General features: G+C 44.2%; 1 protein-coding gene across 1 annotated transcript in view; it reads left to right on the forward strand.

The window, feature by feature from the left end:
- Positions 1 to 962: 962 nt before the first annotated feature.
- The window catches only part of LOC115108051 (calmodulin-regulated spectrin-associated protein 2-like), an 89,912-nt gene continuing 71,532 nt past the window's right edge, over positions 963 to 19,342 (forward strand). The window contains exons 1-2 of the mRNA XM_065008927.1: positions 963 to 1,589; positions 16,855 to 17,114. Of these exons, the coding sequence (XP_064864999.1) occupies positions 1,451 to 1,589; positions 16,855 to 17,114 (399 nt within the window). The 5' untranslated portion in view covers positions 963 to 1,450. The remainder of the gene's footprint in view (positions 1,590 to 16,854; positions 17,115 to 19,342) is intronic.

Here is a 19,342-nt window from a genome sequence, read left to right on the forward strand (position 1 = left end):
CTTAAATTGAAACGTAATTCACACCCTCGATTTTGAAGTCAACACAGTCGCTAGAGTCCCATTAGTTTTCTTTGTAGCCTCGTTTGAATGTTTGGGCACATTTGTACGGAATGGGGTGAGTTTAAGTTAGATGGTTTAATTTTGGCATTGAAACGAGGCTACTCAGGCTACAAAAAACTCAACCACATGTATAGCCCCGTTGGAAAATATAAATGGACTGTTTGAAATGTGAACAAATAAAAATAAATGAACCCTATAATTTCCTGGTCTAAAAAAATAAATAATGTGAACCACATTTTCATTTGGCGTACCCCCGATGGTATTGCGGTAACCCAGTTTGGGAATACCTGATGTACTGTATCTTGTCCACTCTCCACCAACTCAGAACGCAGACTAATGTTGATGACGTCTCCAGTTAAGTGCATCCTGGGTAATGTAGTTCAGGCCAAATATTCTCATGACAGGAAACAAGTAGGCTTCTGCATGTTGGATTTGTAGCTTTAAAAAAAAAAATCGAATTTACAAACATGCCCGAAGCAAATTGACATGTTAACATAAAGCTGCACAACATGATTTCAGTTAGTCAATGTCGAATTCAACAAGCCTGTTATCTATGGTGAATATTAGGACTGCAAATCCCTATAATAAAGGAGTGATGCATTAATCATACTGTGTATACTTGCAACTGACAATACATAGCCAACCTACCACAAAATGTTAGGCAAATTCATCTATTTATGAGAACCATCTATTTATGAGAATAACTCCTGACTAAGACACACTTAAATAATCCATCTCATTCTACATATACGCAGACGCAGCATTTTATCCAAACAATTCAAACTATGCATGCGTACATTCTGTTTTATTTACACTCTGTAGTAAAGGCGTGCTTTCCTCTTTTGCATGTGGTGCAGAAGTGGCTGGGTGGTATGCGCACGCGCAATAGTGCAGCTCTTTTATAGCCACAGTGCGGCAGGAAAACCGTAACAAGCGAAGAAAAGCAGAGATTGAATAGTGGAGAAAAAAAGCTATCCAAAGGGGAACATGTAAAGGAAGGTGAAAGAACAAAGACTGAATAATGGGAATGTTTTTTCCTCTCTATCTGAAGAAAATATGCGTATTTCTCTTTGAGATTCAGAAATTGGTTGACAGCTATTCAGCGAGCTCCATTTCAAATGGTAGCAGCGGTATGGATGAAAAATACAAGGAGAGGCACTGCTTCCACGATTCATATTGACTCAAAGGAGTTAGACGATACCTTACCGATGGCTTGCAGTCAATTATCCATGTCTCCTCCAACGAATTGTAAATTGACGTAGGCATTGAAGGCTGCAAATCAAGTCAAGTTTGGTGCATTAAATTCCTTTGGTGGGATGTCATCGACTTCTATTGCTACATAGTAACCTTTGGGTTTCCGACGGCTGGTATTGACACTCAGGGTGTTATAATGGGTGAAGTGACGGACGCAAAGGAATTAAAAAATACCTTTATTGTTCCCGCAATAAAGTCTTTTGATCGTTATGATTTTTCACGAGCAAAAATCTGCTGTAGCCTCACATGGCTAGTGGCCAAAGCATTTGTGACAGGTAGGTGGTTTAAACATGTATTTTGTCAATAATTACCTTTGAATTGTTTTTCAAACACATTGGTCAACAATTTGGCTATTCTTCCCTGCGATATTATCGCTCAGCTATACATAACATCACACACAGACCATTCAAGCTTGCAATATATTTCTGTACAATTATTGTATGTATATTACAATATGTGTATGTACATTGTTGTACAATGGATGTGTATGTAGTATTTATATAAATATATGTTGAATCACTTTATTTAGAATACCCAAGAGGAGAATATCCTTCCATAACAAACACACATACATAATTCCCAAAGAGACCTATGCTAAGAAAAATAACTGTTGCATGATAATTTCCTATCTAGTTCAGTTGCAGTGGACTGTAAACATTAAGTTGTGAAGGGATGCCACAAATGATCTCATCAATCTCAACAGATTGTGGATGTCTCCTTGCTTGAGAGCTGTGACCCTGAGTATGACAGGCCCACTCCATAAAATCAAATCTAGATGGGCATAATGGAGTTACATTCATTATCACATGGTTATTGTTGTACCATGGTTATCAGTAAGCTTACAGTTGGCAAATGTGGCTCATATTACATAATAGTAATGAAATAGTACTGTTTCATATAGTTCAAAGTATTAGAAGAGTAATAGGAGTCACGTTTGGATAACCAATAGGTTCTTCAATAAAGACAACAGTTTATTAATGTGGAGGTATGCCCAAATAAGTTATTTGTTATTATAAACTCCAACCAGAACCCAAACCTCTGTCAATCTTTAGGGGGGCAGACAGACTGATGTGAATCATCGCAGCCCAAATGTTTTCCACCCCAGTCCGTTGCTGTAAACCATTGAGTCTCAATGGTCACTGAAGAAAATAATAGAGAGCTTCTGACTCATCTGTGCGGCAAGGCCCAGCTCAATAATGTGGAATGTAGCTTTGAGCCGGTCAAGTTGTAGCCTGCTTAGGGGCTGGTATCCCGGACACAAATTGAGAGTAGCCCTGGACTAAAAGGCATGTTCAATAGTAGGAGATTCTGCACTGAAAGTGCATTTTAGGCAAGGCTTAATCTGTGTCTGGGAAAGTGGCCCTAGGGGTCTTTGCGATGCATTTTAGTTACTGCACCTTGAGTTTCATTCCAAGGCATGTGGTATTGCTATAAGCCTGGTAGTCTAGGGGACAATACCTGACTTTTGAAAGCAGTTATAACAGCACATGTTCTGATATAAAAGTAATTCCTATCGTATACTTATTTGAGCTGTTTTGATCCTTGGTTTTGTTTTGTTTTTGGTAATGCCAGCAGTTTGCCAGAGGCTCAGGATTGTGCTGTACTCAGTGTACTCAAGCCGACTGTTTACTAAATTGAAGGGCATATAGCGGATGCAGAGATTACTTCGATAGAGGTAACAAAGTAGTACAGTACACATCAGCTCACTGATGCTAGACAATTATATAATTGTGTTTTAAAGACATCTTCTGGTACGTTGGTGTCAATACATTTTATTTAAACCTCCTGTTTTAGGCTGGATGATTCAATGTGTAGTTCATACATGCATAATCTATGACCAGATTTACTGTTTTACCTCAATTCGAGTATCTGGAGCATCAGCATTTGTGGGTTCGATTACATGCTCAAAATGGCCAGAAACAAAGAACTTTCTTCTGCAACTCGTCAGTCTATTCTTGTTCTGAGAAATGAAAGCTATTCCATGCGAGAAATTGCCAAAAACTGAAGTTCTCGTACAATGCTGTGTACTACTTCCTTCACAGAACAGAAAGAATAGAAAGAGGAGTGGGAGGTCCCGGTGCACAACTGAGCAAGAGGACAAGTACATTAGAGTGTCTAGTTTGAGAAACAGATGCCTCACAAGTCCTCAACTGGCAGCTTTATTAAATAGTATCCGCAAAACACCAGTCTCAACGTCAACAGTGAAGAGGCGACTCCGGGTGCTGGGCAGGGTTCCTCTGTCCAGTGTCTGTGTTCTTTTGCCCATCATATAATATTTTTTTTGTTTGTCCAGTGAGATATGGCTTTTTCTTTGCAACTTTGCCTAGAAGGCCAGCATCCCGGAGTCGCTTCGTCACTGTTGATGTTGAGACTGGTTGAAAATAACAACTAATTGGTAACACACTGTCATAACCATGTCATAATGTCATAACACCTGATATAACCTGGTCATAACACTGTAATGACATATATTTAGACCTGTTGTGAGATATATTATGGTATTTTATGTCCGATTTTGACTTCTACATAAGTGTCAAAACCCACAAAACCTTCTTATATAACATTTCTGTAAAACATTTTCTGAAATGTACATGTACATTTAAAAAAAAAAAGTAAACTATTTAGGCAAGTCAGTTAAGAACAAATTCTTATTTACAATTAACTGCCTTGTTCAGGGGCAGAACAACAGATTTTTACCTTGTCAGCTCGGGGAGTCGATCCAGCAACCTTTCGGTTACTGGCCCACAATGCTCTAACCGCTAGGCTACCTGCCGCCCCAGATACATTAGAGTGTCAACACCCACAAAACCTACCACACAAGGCAAAACATTCCATTACACCATAGCCTACTTCTCAACAGTATGTTTATGTTATATAACATTTTCTGAAATGTTCCAAATTCAATTATCATTGTAATTGCTTACACATTGATGTCAGACATGCACCTACCCCAATGCTCTTTTGACTGATGACTGACTTAAGGGCATGTACGTGATAGGCCTATCTGGCTTATATGGTGGTCATAATGCTTCTTCGTGGTGTCAGAAAGTGCATTTTCTACAAGTTATAAAATATGATGACTGTAAAAGAATGAATTACAACAACAACAAAGGATTTAAGAAAAACAAACTTTCAAATGAAAGGAAACTTCTTGGCAGGGAAAAAACACATTTGAATAAATGTGGGTTTTGATAGTATCATGTAGGTGTCATAGCCAGCCATAAAATAACACAATATATGTCACAACAGGTGTAAATATATGTGTCATGACAGTGTTATGACCATATTATGATAAGTTAAGTCAGCTGTTATGACATATTTTGACATGGTTATGACCATGTCATAGTGTGTTATGACGCTGGGTGTCAAGTAAAGTGTTACCCTAATTTGCATATACATATAGGCAGAATTGAATACATTTGCATTAAATTACTCTCTATCCAATCAGCTCTTTCTAAGGTACCAAACCCAATAGAATTTGTAACCGCCCCCTCCCAATCTCCCATCAACTTTTTGGCTTTCTCCCAAAGATGTGCAACATTACTTATGATTGAGGAGGAAAATGTTTTGTGCCAAAATAGTATCCACCTGTTGTGAACATAAACATATATCACTTTAGAATTAACCAATGCATATTTATTTGAGAATAGGGGAAAGATAAAAAAAAATGTTCAATTGATTTAGATATATGGATTTTTCGTGTTGGCTTTCTTTTCTGAGTGGTGACTGTTTACTTTAATCTAATCAAACAAGAAAATGTTATATCCAACGAAGGGGAACACTTACTAGACCGTTTTCTCTTCTCTCTTTTCACGTAGTTGCCGTGTCAGTGCATTTAATCCCCATCGTTAAATCAACTTTGAAAAAACCTTTTAGTCCCATGTCTACGATTTCCAATTATATCCCCATCCTTTTGAGACATCGTGTCACACTTTTCCCCGATAGTAGAGTCCAAGAGAAAAGGTGGTTTGCACAATTAATCGTATGAATATAGTCTGTTTCTATTTGAAATCAATCAGTGAAGTGACAAGTAGTTGACATGTGGATTATCCACTTCTAGGCCAAATGAAAGCTGAACAAGAGCTGCATTCTCAGGTGGGCGTGGTTTGAGGCTTGCTAGGTTGCGTGTAAAGCTTTAAGGTTTAGTTCATTAGGATCCCCATTAGCTACTGCACATGCAGCAGCTACTCTTCCTGGGGTCCACATACAAATACATGAAAAAGTACAGAAAGTAATAGACAAGAACTGTCAGGACCCGGTTACGAACCCGGGTCTTCGGAGTGAGAAACAGTCACTTAACCAACTGAGCCACGAATAGTTGGCAGAACCCAGAAGATGAGGCAGACACAGCAATACTTGAGACGATGTATTTAATGAAGTAAAAAATGAAGTTCTTCAGGAAAACATGTAACTCCACAACTTCAAAAGGAATTCCACAAGAACAAAGGTAATCCTCCAAGACAAAAAGGTAAATCCACAAGGTGGAAGGTATAGCACAAAAAGCCTCAAAAAAATACTCAAAAACAAACAAACAAGAACAAAAAACAGAATTCCACAAGAGAGTCCACCGGGATCAACAAGAGTTCACAGAGTACTAGGGCTGGGTGCTAACATACAAACACAGAGCAAAGGACTGAGGAAAACAAAGGGTTTAAATACAATCAGGGGGAAACGAGGCACAGGTGCAAATAATAATGGGGATCAAGGGAAACAAAAGGTCAAAAGGCACAATGGGGGCATCTAGTGACCAAAAACCGGAACAACCCTGGCCAAATCCTGACAGAATCCCCTAGGAACGGCTCCTGGACGTTCCTACCAGTTCTCTCAGGGTGGAGAGCCCTGAACTGACGAATGAGGTCAGGGTCCAGTATGTCTTTGGCAGGAACCCAGGAGCGCTCCTCGGGACCGTAGCCTTCCCAGTCCACCAGATACTGCCAGGACCGCTGCACCCGGCGGGAATCCAGTATCCAATGGACGGTATAAGCCGGCTGGCCCCCAATGACACGAGGCGGAGGGGGAGGTCTGTCTGCCGGGACAAGGGGAGAAAAACAACAGGTTTTAATAAGGAAATGTGAAATGTGGGATTAATCTTAAGGGATCTGGGTAAGTGTAGGCGATAAGAAACTGGGTTAACTCTCCTGGCAACCTTAAAGGGACCGATGTATTTTTGGGACAGCTTGGTGAGACTCCACCCGTAGTGGTAAGTCTCTGTGGAGAGCCAGACTCTCTGGCCGGGCGCAGGGTAGGCCCGGGACGGCGACGTCTGTTGGCTTGTTGTTGGTACCTCTGTGAGGAACGCATAAGATTAAGACGGGTCTTCCTCCACATAAGCCGACAGCGTCTGGACGAACTTCAAGGCTGAAGCACTCTGACTTCTGCCTCCTGGTCCGGGAACAATGGAGGGGCATAGCCAAACTGACACTCGTGCGGGGACATACCAGTGGAGGAGGAGCGCAAGGTGTTGTGCGCGTATTCGGCCCAACAATGAAGGACGACCATGTGGACGGGTTGTTACGAGTCATACATCGGAGGGTGGCTTCCAGCTCTTGATTCATCCTCTCTGTTTGGCCGTTGGACTCCGGATGGTACCCTGAAGATAGACTGGCAGAAGCACCCATGAGTTGGCAGAAGGCCTTCCAAAACCTTGAGGCGAACTGGGGACCTCTGTCAGAAACCATATCTTGAGGAATGCCGAAGACTCGAACACATGATTAATTACCAACTCAGCAGTCTCCTTGGCAGAAGGTAACTTAGTCAGAGGGACGAACCTGGCCGCTTTGAAAACCTGTCGATTATGACTAGGATAGTAGTATTGCCATGGGATGGAGGAAGGCCAGTAATAAAGTCCAACGAGATATGGGACCAGGGTCTGTGGGGAATAGGTAAAGGTGAAGGAGTCCTTGAGGGCGGAGGTGAGAAGATTTGCCCTGGCAGCACACGGGGCAGGCATTGACGAAAGAGGCAACGTCTTCTCTTATGGTAGGCCACCAGAACTTACGCTGGATGAACTCCAAGGTGCGACCTACGCCCGGGTGACAGGTGAGGCGAGAGGAGTGCCCCCACAGAAGGACCTGAGTCCTCACTGCCTTGGGGACAAACAACCGATTGGCAGGACCCCTTTCGGGTCCGGTTCGATAGCTTGAGCTCGTCTCTCACGGTATCCTCAATCCTTGCCACGAAATCGAGCCACAATCTTAGCAGCAGAAAGGACAGGCATGTCCGTGTCATCTCGAATGGCAGGAGCGTAGACTCGGGACAGGGCATCCGGTTTGAGATTCTTCGACCCGGGCCGATAGGTGAGGATAAACTGGAATTGATTGAAGAAAAGAGACCATCTAGCTTGTCTAGAGTTCAACCGCTTCGCCTGCTGGATATACTCCAGATTTTTGTGGTCCGTAAGCACTTGAAACGGGTGAGAAGCCCCTCGAGCCAGTGTCTCCATTCCTTCAATGCCATCTTAACCGCTAGGAGTTCACGATCCCCACATCGTAGTTCCTCTCAGCGGGGGGTAAGCCGGTGAGAAGAAAGCGCACGGATGAAGCTTCTTGTCTTCACCCTCTGAGACAGGACAGCTCCAACACCAACCTCTGAGGCGTCTACTCCACCACAAACGGTTCATCCGTAGTCGGTAGTATCAGGATGGGAGCAGAGAGGACGCGCTGCTTGAGTCCTTGGAAGGCCGTCTCAGCTTCTTCTTCCCACAAAACCTTGCATTGCCACCCTTGGTTAAAGCTGAGAGAGGGGCTGCCACCAAGCTGAAGTTCTTGATGAACTTGCGGTAAAAGTTTGTGAAGCCCAGGAAACGCTGAACTTCCTTAACGGATTTGGGGGTGGGCCAATCCGCTACCGCCCCTACCTTCCTGGGGTCCATTTGGACTCGACCGGTTCCACTACAAATCCCAGGAATTGTACTGGATGAATGGAATTCACATTTTTCCGGCTTAACGTACAGATGGCTGTCTAGGGAGGCGTTTGAGTACTTGTCTGACATGCTTTGTGTGTTCTTGAAGAGAGCTCGAAAAGATGAGGATGTCATCCAAGTAAACAAACACAAATATGTTAAGCATATCCCTAAGCACATCGTTTATGAGCGCTTGGAACACCGCTGGGGCGTTGGTCAGGCCGAAGGGCATCACCAAGTATTCATAGTGACCAGTAGGCGTGTTGAACGCGGTCTTCCACTCGTCACCAGGTCTGATCCGCACAAGATGGTATGCTCCGCAGGTCAAGCTTAGTGAAAACAACTGCTTCCTGAGCAGCTCGAAGGCTGTGGCCATAAGGGGTAGCGGGTAACGGTTACGGACGGTTATGGCATTGAGTCCCCGGTAGTCGATGCAAGGACGTAATCCACCGTCTTTCTTGGCCACAAAGAAACCCTGCTCCCGCCGGGAGGTGGATGGACGCATGAGGCCTGCTTCCAGAGCGTCCTTGATGTAGGTATCCATAGCAGCTCGTTCGGGTGGAGATAGGAAAAGATCCGACTTCCCTGGGGGCAAGTGCCCGGAAACAGTTCGATGGGGCAATCATAAGGTCTATGGGGTGGTAGCATGGTGGCCCTCTGTTTGCTAAATACCAGTTTGAGGTCATGGTAACACTCGGGAACTCGGGTCAGGTCGATGGATTCTAAAGACTCGGGAGTAGAACTCGGGGAATTCGGGAAAATACATGTAGCTTGGCACGAGGACCCCACTGCTTGATAGTGCCCACAGACCAGTCGATGTGAGGGTTATGGCTGTGAAGCCAGGGGTATCCAAGGACGAGAGGGAACTCGGAACAGGAGATCAAATGAAAGTTCATCAATTCCTTGTGTTGTGAAACTGAAAGTCGCAAGGAGGTAGTGACATGAGTGACAAGTCCAGATCCCAAAGGGCTTCCATCCAATGTAGTAACCCTCATGGGGTTACTTAGAGGTTCAGAGGGAACGCCATTCTCCTTCGCCCAGACACCATCCATGAAGTTACCTGCGGCTCCAGAGTCTACCAAGGCTTGAAGGTGAAGCTTGTGGTTGTCCCAGGAAAGGGTGACTGGAATGAGCAGACGGGAGTTGGACGGATGGGAGGAGGTTGTTTCCCGTTACAGTTCCCCCCGGTCTGTACGGGACAGAGCGTTTCCCTGGAGCCCGGGACACATGGAACGGAAATGGCCCGGTTTGCCACAATATAGACAGCGTCGCTCCCTCATCCGGCGGTCTCTCTCAGCCTGGGAGATGCGTCCAATCTGCATGGGTTCCGGTGGAGCCAGCGAGGATAAAGGTGGGGACTCGGAGCTGGGACTGATAGGGGCTAGAGGTCTACGGTTGAGTTCTCTCTCTCTCAGACGCTGGTCAATGCGTGAGGCCAACTTGATCAGGGACTCGAGATTGTCCGGTGGTTCCCGAGTGGCCAGTTCATCTTGGATAGTGTCGGAAAGGCCTTTCAGAAAGCACACAGTGAGCGCCTCGTTGTTCCAGCCACTCGCTGCTGCCACCGTGCGGAACTGGATGGCATAGTCCGTCACGCTGCGCCGACCTTGGTGGAGAGTCAGGAGCTGTTTGGCTGAGTCAGGACCACTGCTTGGGCCTTGAAACACTCGTTTGAATTCCTCAGCAAAGGCAGAGTAGCTGGCACAGCAGGAACTATGGGCATTCCACACAGCAGTAGCCCAGGCCAGGGCTTTTTCCGACAGCAGGGTGATGATATATGCGATCTTAGACCGGTCGGTGGGGAACGACGAGGGTTGCAGCTCGAAGGAGAGAGAACATTGGGTGAGAAACCCTTTACAAGCAGTTGGATCACCTGAGAACCGTTGGGGAGGTGGAAGACGAGGTTCCGCCAGAGGGTTAACTGCCATGGGTACGTGAATCTGAGGTACTGGGACGGGAACTGTTGCCGAGGTAAGTCGATCAGATATCTGCTTTATGGAAGTCAGCATCTCCGACAGAAGATGAGAATGTCTAGCCATTAAGGCCTCTTGCTGAACCAGGGCAGCTTCGTGGCGTTGGACAGTCTCCTGGTGGTGGAACAGCCTGGCAACAAGGTCCTGGGAACTGGCTGCCTCTGGGTTCATTTTTTGGCTCTGTGTTTCTGTCAGGACCCGGTTACGAACCCGGGTCTTCGGAGTGAGAAACAGTCACTTAACCAACTGAGCCACGAATAGTTGACAGAACCCAGAAGATGAGGCAGACACAGCAATACTTGAGACGATGTATTTAATGAAGTAAAAAATGAAGTTCTTCAGGAAAACATGTAACTCCACAACTTCAAAAGGAATTCCACAAGAACAAAGGTAATCCTCCAAGACAAAAAGGTAAATCCACAAGGTGGAAGGTATAGCACAAAAAGCCTCAAAAAAATACTCAAAAACAAACAAACAAGAACAAAAAACAGAATTCCACAAGAGAGTCCACCGGGATCAACAAGAGTTCACAGAGTACTAGGGCTGGGTGCTAACATACAAACACAGAGCAAAGGACTGAGGAAAACAAAAGGTTTAAATACAATCAGGGGAAACGAGGCACAGGTGCAAATAATAATGGGGATCAAGGGAAAACAAAAGGTCAAAAGGCACAATGGGGGCATCTAGTGACCAAAAACCGGAACAACCCTGGCCAAATCCTGACAAGAACAACATTAAGACATTACATTACACTCAAAATCAAAAATACAATAATAGTTATGAATAGGAAAGATACCAAGGGAAAACAAAAATACTATTTACACACTATATACATATTCGTATTCTTATATATAGTACAGTTAAATTAGATCTTTAGAATAATCAGGAAATCTGGAACAAATACATCCAGATGTCTGCTTTTGGGAGACTTGCGTGGAGTATAAGCCCTTCTAAAACCAATGTGCTTTGAAACTAGCACTGAACCTCAACAAGACATCTGTTTTGTATTCCTTTAAAGGTCCAATGCAGACATTTTTTTTTATTTTTATCTCAATAGCAAATCATTTCTGGGTAACAATTAACTGTGATTGTTTTCAATTAAAATGATGAAAAACAGACTAAAATAGCTTCTTAGCAAAGAGTAATTTCTATAGCAAGTATTTTGCTATGACTGTCTGGGAGTGGTCTGACTGGGGAAGAGAACTGAAAACCAGCTCTTATTGGCAGAGAGGTTTGGAACTCTCTTTCTTATTGGTCTATTAACTAATTTAATTCCTGGTGATGTCACCGTATTATTCCAACCACAGTTTAGAAATATATACTATATATACACAAAAGTATGTGGAACCTGTTCAAATGAGTGGATTCAGCAATTTCAGCCATACCCGTTGCTGACAGGTACAGTTGAATTCAGGAAGTTTACATACACTTTGGTTGGAGTCATTCAAATTTGTTTTTCAACCACTCCACAAATTTCATGTTAACAAACTATAGTTTTGGCAAGTCGGATAGGACATCTACTTTGTGCATGACACAGGTCATTTTTCCAACAATTGTTTACAGACAGATTATTTCACTTATAATTCACTGTATCACAATTCCAGTGGGTCAGAAGTTTACATACACTAAGTTGACTGTGCCTTTAAACAGCTTGGAAAATTCCAGAAAATGATGTCATGGCTTTAGAAGCTTCTGATAGGCTAATTGACATCATTTGAGTCAATTGGAGGTGTACCTGTGGATGTATTTCAAGGCCTACCTTCAAACTCAGTGCCTCTTTGCTTGACCTCATGGGAAAATCAAAAGAAATCAGCCAAAACCTCAGAAAAACAATTGGAGACCTCCACAAGTCTGTTTCATCCTTGGGAGCAATTTCCAAATGCCTGAAGGTACCACGTTCATCTGTACAAACAATAGTACGCAAGTATAAACACCATGGGACCACGCAGCCATCATACCGCTCAGGAAGGCGACATGTTCTGTCTCCTAGAGATGAACGTACTTTGGGGCGAAAAGTGCAAATCAATCCCAGAACAACAGCAAAGGACCTTGTGAAGATACTGGAGGAAACGGGTACAAAAGTTTCTATATCCACAGTCAAACGAGTCCTATATCGACATAACCTGAAAGGCCACTCAGCAAGGAAAAAAGCCACTGCTCCAAAACCCCCATAAAAAAGCCAAACTACGGTTTGCGACTGCACATGGGGACAAAGATCGTATGTCCTCTGGTCTGATGAAACAAAATAGAACTGTTTGGCCATAATGACCATCGTTATGTTTGGAGGAAAAAGGGGGAGGCTTGCAAGCCGATGAGCACCATCCCAACCATGAAGCACGGGGGTGGCAGCATCATGTTGTGGGGGTACTTTGCTGCAGGAGGGACTGGTGCACTTCACAAAATAGATGGCATCATGAGGGAGGACAATTATGTGGATATATTGAAGCAACATCTCAAGACCAAGTTACAGCTTGGTCGCAAATGGGTCTTCCAAATGGACATTGACCCCAAGCATACTTCCAAAGTTGTGGCAAAACGTCTTAAGGACAACAAAGTCAAGGTATTGGAGTGGCCATCACAAAGGCCTGACCTCATCCTATAGAACATTTGTGGGTAGAACTGAAAAAGCGTGTGCGAGCATGGAGGCCTAGAAACCTGACTCAGTTACACCAGCTCTGAGAGGAGGAATGGGCCAAAATTCATCCAACTTATTGTGGGAAGCTTGTGGAAGGCTACCCAAAATGTTTGACCCAAGTTAAACAATTTAAAGGCAATGCTACCAAATACTAATTGAGTGTATGTAAACTTCTGACCCACTGGGAATGTGATGAAAGAAATAAAACCTGAAATAAATCATTCTCTCTACTATTATTCTGACATTTTACATTCTTAAAATAAAGCGGTGATCCTAACTGACCTAAAACAGGGAATTTTTACTAGGATTAAATGTCAGGAATTGTGAAAAATGGACTTCAATGTATTTGGCTAAGGTGTATGTAAACTTCCGGCTTCAACTGTATGTAAAATCGAGCACACAGCCGTGCAATCTCCATACACAAACATTGGCAGTAGAATGGACTTACTGAAGATCTCAGTGACTTTCAATGTGGCACCATCATAAGATGCCACCTTTCCAACAAGTCAGTTCATCAAATTTCTGCCCTGAAAGAGCTGCCCCGGGCCAACTGTAAGTGTTATTGTGAAGTGGAAACGTCTAGGAGCAACAACGGCTCAGCCATGAAGTGGTAAGCCACACAAGCTCACAGAACGGGACTGCCGAGTTCTGAAGCATGTAGCGTGTAAAAATCCTCTTTCCTCAGTTGCAACACTCACTACCGAGTTACAAACTGCCTCTGGAAGCAAAATCAGCACAATAAATCAAAATCAGCACAATAAATCAAAATCAGCACAATAATTTTTCGTCAGGAGCTTCATGAAATGGCATTCCATGACCAAGCAGCCGCACACAAGCCTAAGATTCCCATGCACAATGCCAAGCGTTGGCTGGAGTGGTGTAAAACTCTCCTCCATTGGACTCTTGAGCAGTGGAAACGGGTTCTCTGGAGTGATGAATCACACTTCACAATCTGGCAATCCGACGGATGAATCTGGGTTTGGCAGATGCTAGTAGAACACTACCTGCCCTAATGCATAGTGCCAACATAGTGCCAACTGTAAAGTTTGGTGGAGGAGGAATAATGGTCTGGGGCTGTTTTTCATGGTTCGGGCTAGTCCCCTTAAGTTCCAGTGAAGGGAAATCTTAACGCTACAGCATACAATGACATTCTAGACGATTCTGTGCTTCCAACTTTGTGGCAACAGTTTGGGGATAGCCTTTTCCTGTTTCAGCATGACAATGCCCCCGTGCAGAAGGCGAGGTCCATAAGAAATGTTTTTTTTGTGATCGGTGTGGAAGAACTTGACTGGCCTGAACAGAGCCCTGACCATCAGTGCCCGACCTCACTAATGCTCTTGTGGCTGAATGGAAGCAAGTTACCGTGGTAATGTTCCAACACATAGTGGAAAGCCTTTCCAGAAGAGTGGAGGCTGTTATCGCAGCAAAGGGGGGACCAACTCCATATTAATCCCCATGATTTTGGAATGAGATGTTCGAAGTGCAGGTGTCCACATACTTGAATGTTTTGTGTGTGTGTGTGTGTGTGTGTGTGTGTGTGTGTGTGTGTGTGTGTGTGTGTGTGTGTGTGTGTGTGTGTGTGTGTGTGTGTGTGTGTGTGTGTGTGTGTGTGTGTGTGTGTGTGTGTGTGTGTGTGTATATATATTTATAAATAATTCGTTTTGGACTTCACTGGGTCTTTAACTAACCAAATGATAATATTATCTAGCTGGTATTCATAAAGATCAACATCTGAAGATCTACATCTAGCATAAAAGAACAGTCAAACATTTCCTCATAAAGGAATGTACCACTTAATATACAACCTTATGTATTTTTAGTGACACATCCTTTTAACTAGTTTTCCCAAATGTTCTGACCAAGAGTGATGCAATTTGATTCAAGCTGCAGACAGAATATTCTACTGCAGTGCCAGTGAGCAGATTATGTTTTGCTGCTCTAATATTAGAGAATACAGTACATGAACTTCTAACCAGATCCTCCATGTATTTTTAATTAGGTCTGAATGAAATGGGATGATTCCATAAATACGGTCTCTTTCGTTCCCAGAGGTAGAGAGGCAGAGCTGGTCTTCAGATCCCAGGGAACACTGCTCAAGGCTCAGAATACTTTCAGGCACATAAGCAATTAAACACATTAACACACACACACGAACACACACAAACACACACACACATATTAAAATGAATCTGGAGTTTGGAATAGGATTTTTTTCTCTCTCAGATGTTGGTGTTGTACAGAGGTTTGATTGCAATGGTAACCTGTGTGGAACATAATAAGGCAGTTCTCCTCCTCACTAATTGCATTGTACCAACCGAGGTTAGAAAGGCGAGAGACCTGAGGACTTGACTCAAACGTAACCTGTTAGATTTGGGACTCGACTCGAAGTCGGCCTCAGTGACTTGATACTTGATTCCGACTTGCTTAAAATGGACCTATTGACAGGTATGGATTTCCTTTTGGTGTTTTTCTTTGCCTCTTTGTGAATGCTACTGTTTACTATCTTATCTGGGTCCTCTTTGAAGGGCAAGCCCAGTGAGAGAGGAGTAGGCTATCCCTTGTCAATGTAGTCTTTGATCAAGGGGTGCATTATTGTGTAATCGTCTCGAAGAGCTCTAGCCCCATCACTAAACCTAACCTGGGGTGTGCTCAGCATAAATATGCTATCTAGAACAACAAAAATGCCTCTGACATCTAGAATAAAGAATTACGTTGGCTCTATTCATAGCATTTCTATCTGCAACGTTCCAAAACGTTTTTGTACTGAACATGGCCCTGTCCTCACCTCTGTCGGAGCCACGCCCACCATCCCTCCAATTATTCCTTTGTTCAGTTGCGTTCTCCTCAAGGCGTAGGTCAAAGTTGCCCCAAATGTAACCACTGATACCAGTTCAGATGTATTCTTCATCCACATAATGGTTTAGGTGAGGATTATTGATAGGGTAATCTGATCCTAGATCTGCGGTTAATAGAAATGTATACCTCTAGGACCCTTTGGTGACCTTGTCTTTGATCAGATAACGTGTTTCTGTTATTAGCTGCTGACTTGGCCTGTCTGAAATGATTCGCTGAGTGGTGTGAGGGTGGGATGAGCAGTGTGAAGCTGCGAAAGCCTCTGTCACCGTGGCTTTACACACCCTCGTCATAACGAACACCCATCTGCTCCTTCTGATATGGGTGTGTTGCATATCCGGAGATCGGTCTGTGTGTGTATGCATGTGTCTGTGTGTGTGGGAGCGTTACCCCATGTAGCATTACAGGGTGGGGGTCAATCTCCTTTTAACGACACTTTGTTTGTTCTAATGTGCAGCCACTTGAGCGGTGTGAAAATCTGGTTATTTTCGTAGCTGTTTGAGCAATCTCAGTCTCTCTGGTTTTTATACCTTCCCCATTTTCTCAACACCCTGTAAGTCTGACAATAAGGAGCTGAATTATTGAAATCAGGCCCACTCGTATCTGTCAGCTCGTGTGCGCCTGCCCCCACAAATGCGCACACACTCTCTTATGTTATCCGTCTCTCTCTCTTTGATAAAGCAGACTGAGGGAAGCTCCCTGGGAGCTAGAGAGATATGGAGTGCACATGAATCGATCGGGTTCCTCTCCTGCTGTAGTTTCCATGGTAACGCACCGTGTGCTCCATCCTATGGAGATCACGCCCATGTCTTTGGATGAGGAAAGAATGAAGTAGACTTGCCAGAGTTAAACACTGAGTTACCATCAGTCATGTAGTGAAATATCAAACCTTCAAATAACCCTTTCAAACGTGCTGATCTTCTAGATTCACTAATTGATTGATTCTCATCATATCAGGAATGTGACAAAAATGCAGTAGGAGGTAATATGAGGTGGTGTAGGCTGACCTTCCACTGTGTTTAGGCCTGCATGCTTTTAAACTGAAGCTCCTCCCCTCTATCATTCCTTACTTTCTCTCTCACATACTGTTAAGTGTTAATGAATTAAAATTGACTTTGGTACAAACTGCGTATTCATATTCATCATTTTGAACCGTTCTCCCTCTCTCTCCTAAGCAGACAGTGTGCCGGCCGACCTGAAGGAGCCCTTCTACACAGACCAGTATGATCAGGAGCACCTGAAGCCTCCAGTGGCCAACCTGCTGCTGTCTGCTGATCTCTACTGTAGAGCCGGGAGCCTCATCCTGAAGAATGACGCCGCCAAGCCCCTGGTTGGCCACGATGATGTCTTCCAGGCCCTGGCTCAGAAGGGCCTCTACATCACAGACCAGGAGAGGCTGGTCACAGAGCGTGACCTCCGCAAGAGGCCCATACAGATGGTAAGAAAGAGGGGTTCGATTGATGGTTTGGGGGTGGGGGATAATGGCTAGGTGGCCATCTTTGTTTTGGTTGTGGGTACAGCTACTGTGGATTTCTTTCACATCAGATCAAATCAAATCAAGCTTTATTTATACAGCACTTTTCAGACATGGAATGCAACACAATGTGCTTTTACAGGAAAAAATAAATAAAAACATTTACTACACAACAAACATAAGAGGAACTGAATGACTAAAAAGGCGCCCTAACATGCTGACCACACCGCCCGCGTTGCGCCCACACTGCTCACGCGCGTCAACAACCGTCTGAGTTGCCATGCGCTAAAATAGAACTTGGTTCTATTTGTGACACTTGACGCACTGCAAGTCGCGCCTCTCTCATCTCCTCATTGGATGTCCTGATCATGTGGTGTGGGTGGACAAAAATCAACATGCGCGATGGCACACTCACTCTGTGGGGTCAGCATGTAAGGGAAAGAAAAGTGTGTGCACGGGTGCACACGTGTCTTTCTATCTTCCACTCTCCCTTTTGTCTCTTTGTACATCTCTATAGCCTCTGTTTTCTCAGTGTGTGGTCTCAATCTACAGGGTTTAATTGACAGGTGTTCCCTTCCATAACGAATCAGGACACCATCATAAGCATTAGAATGGGAATGTGGGCATCCCCCTAATCATTTCAAATCCAGACCCACTATTTTTACGGTCCTCCCCAGAGTCTATATGGAATTTTAACCCTGTCTGACTGTCAGTGTTTTTCTGCCTGTCCCCAGTACTGTGGCTGTCTTTTTGTCCATCCACCCATATTCTCTCTAAAGCTCTTTTCTCCGTATTCCCCTGTTTTATCTTTCGGTATCTTTCTCCCACTTTCTCCCTCAGTTCTCTCTCTAAGGTTCAGGTCAAAAGTAGTGCACTATTTTGGGAAGGTGCCATTTGTGATTCAGATTCTATGTTGCTTCTTATTGTGATGCTTTGTCGAGGCACTACAGAAGTGACTAGGCTAGGCTGCTTTGTCGAGGCACTACAGAAGTGACTAGGCTAGGCTGCTTTGTCGAGGCACTACAGAAGTGACTAGGCTAGGCTGCTTTGTCGAGGCACTACAGAAGTGACTAGGCTAGGCTGCTTTGTCGAGGCACTACAGAGGTGACTAGGCTAGGCTGCTTTGTCGAGGCACTACAGAAGTGACTAGGCTAGGCTGCTTTGTCGAGGCACTACAGAGGTGACTAGGCTAGGCTGCTTTGTGAGGCACTACAGAAGTGACTAGGCTAGGCTGCTTTGTCAAGGCACTACAGAAGTGACTAGGCTAGTCTGCTTTGTTGAGGCACTACAGAAGTGACTAGGCTAGGCTGCTTTGTCGAGGTACTACAGAAGTGACTAGGCTAGGCTGCTTTGTCGAGGCACTACAGAAGTGACTAGGCTAGGCAGGCAGCCCTATTGAGATGGAATGAGATTATGTCTCAATTATGCTTTTAGATACAAATATGGGTTCTTGGGACGTTGAAACATTGAGGACACCTGCTCTTTCCATCACAGACTGCCCAGGTGAATCCAGGTAAAAGCTATGATCCCTTATTGATGTCACTTGTTAAATCCATTTCAATCTGCGTACATGAACTGGAGAAGACAGGTTAAAGAAGGATTTTTAAGCCTTGAGACAATTGAGACATGGATTGTGTATGTGTGCCATTTTAGAGTGTGAATGGGCAAGACAAAATATTTAAGTGTCTCTGAATGGGGTATGGTAGTAGGTGCCAGGCTCACCGGCTTGTGTCAAGAACTGCAACACTGCTGGGTTTTTCAAACAGTTTCTCCTTTGTACCAAGAATGGTCCACTCCCCAAAGGACATCAAGCCAACTTGACACAACTGTGGGAAGCAATGGAGTAAACATGGGCCAGTATCTTGAGGAATTACATTTACATTTAAGTCATTTAGCAGACGCTCTTATCCAGAGCGACTTACAAATTGGTGCATTCACCTTATGACATCCAGTGGAACAGCCACTTTACAATAGTGCATCTAAATCTTTTAAGGGGGGTGAGAAGGAATACTTTATCCTATCCTAGGTATTCCTTAAAGAGGTGGGGTTTCAGGTGTCTCCGGAAGGTGGTGATTGACTCCGCTGTCCTGGCGTCGTGAGGGAGTTTGTTCCACCATTGGGGGGCCAGAGCAGCGAACAGTTTTGACTGGGCTGAGCGGGAACTGTACTTCCTCAGTGGTAGGGAGGCGAGC

Source organism: Oncorhynchus nerka, linkage group LG24, assembly GCF_034236695.1.
Source record: "Oncorhynchus nerka isolate Pitt River linkage group LG24, Oner_Uvic_2.0, whole genome shotgun sequence".
Taxonomy (NCBI): Eukaryota; Metazoa; Chordata; class Actinopteri; order Salmoniformes; family Salmonidae; genus Oncorhynchus; species Oncorhynchus nerka.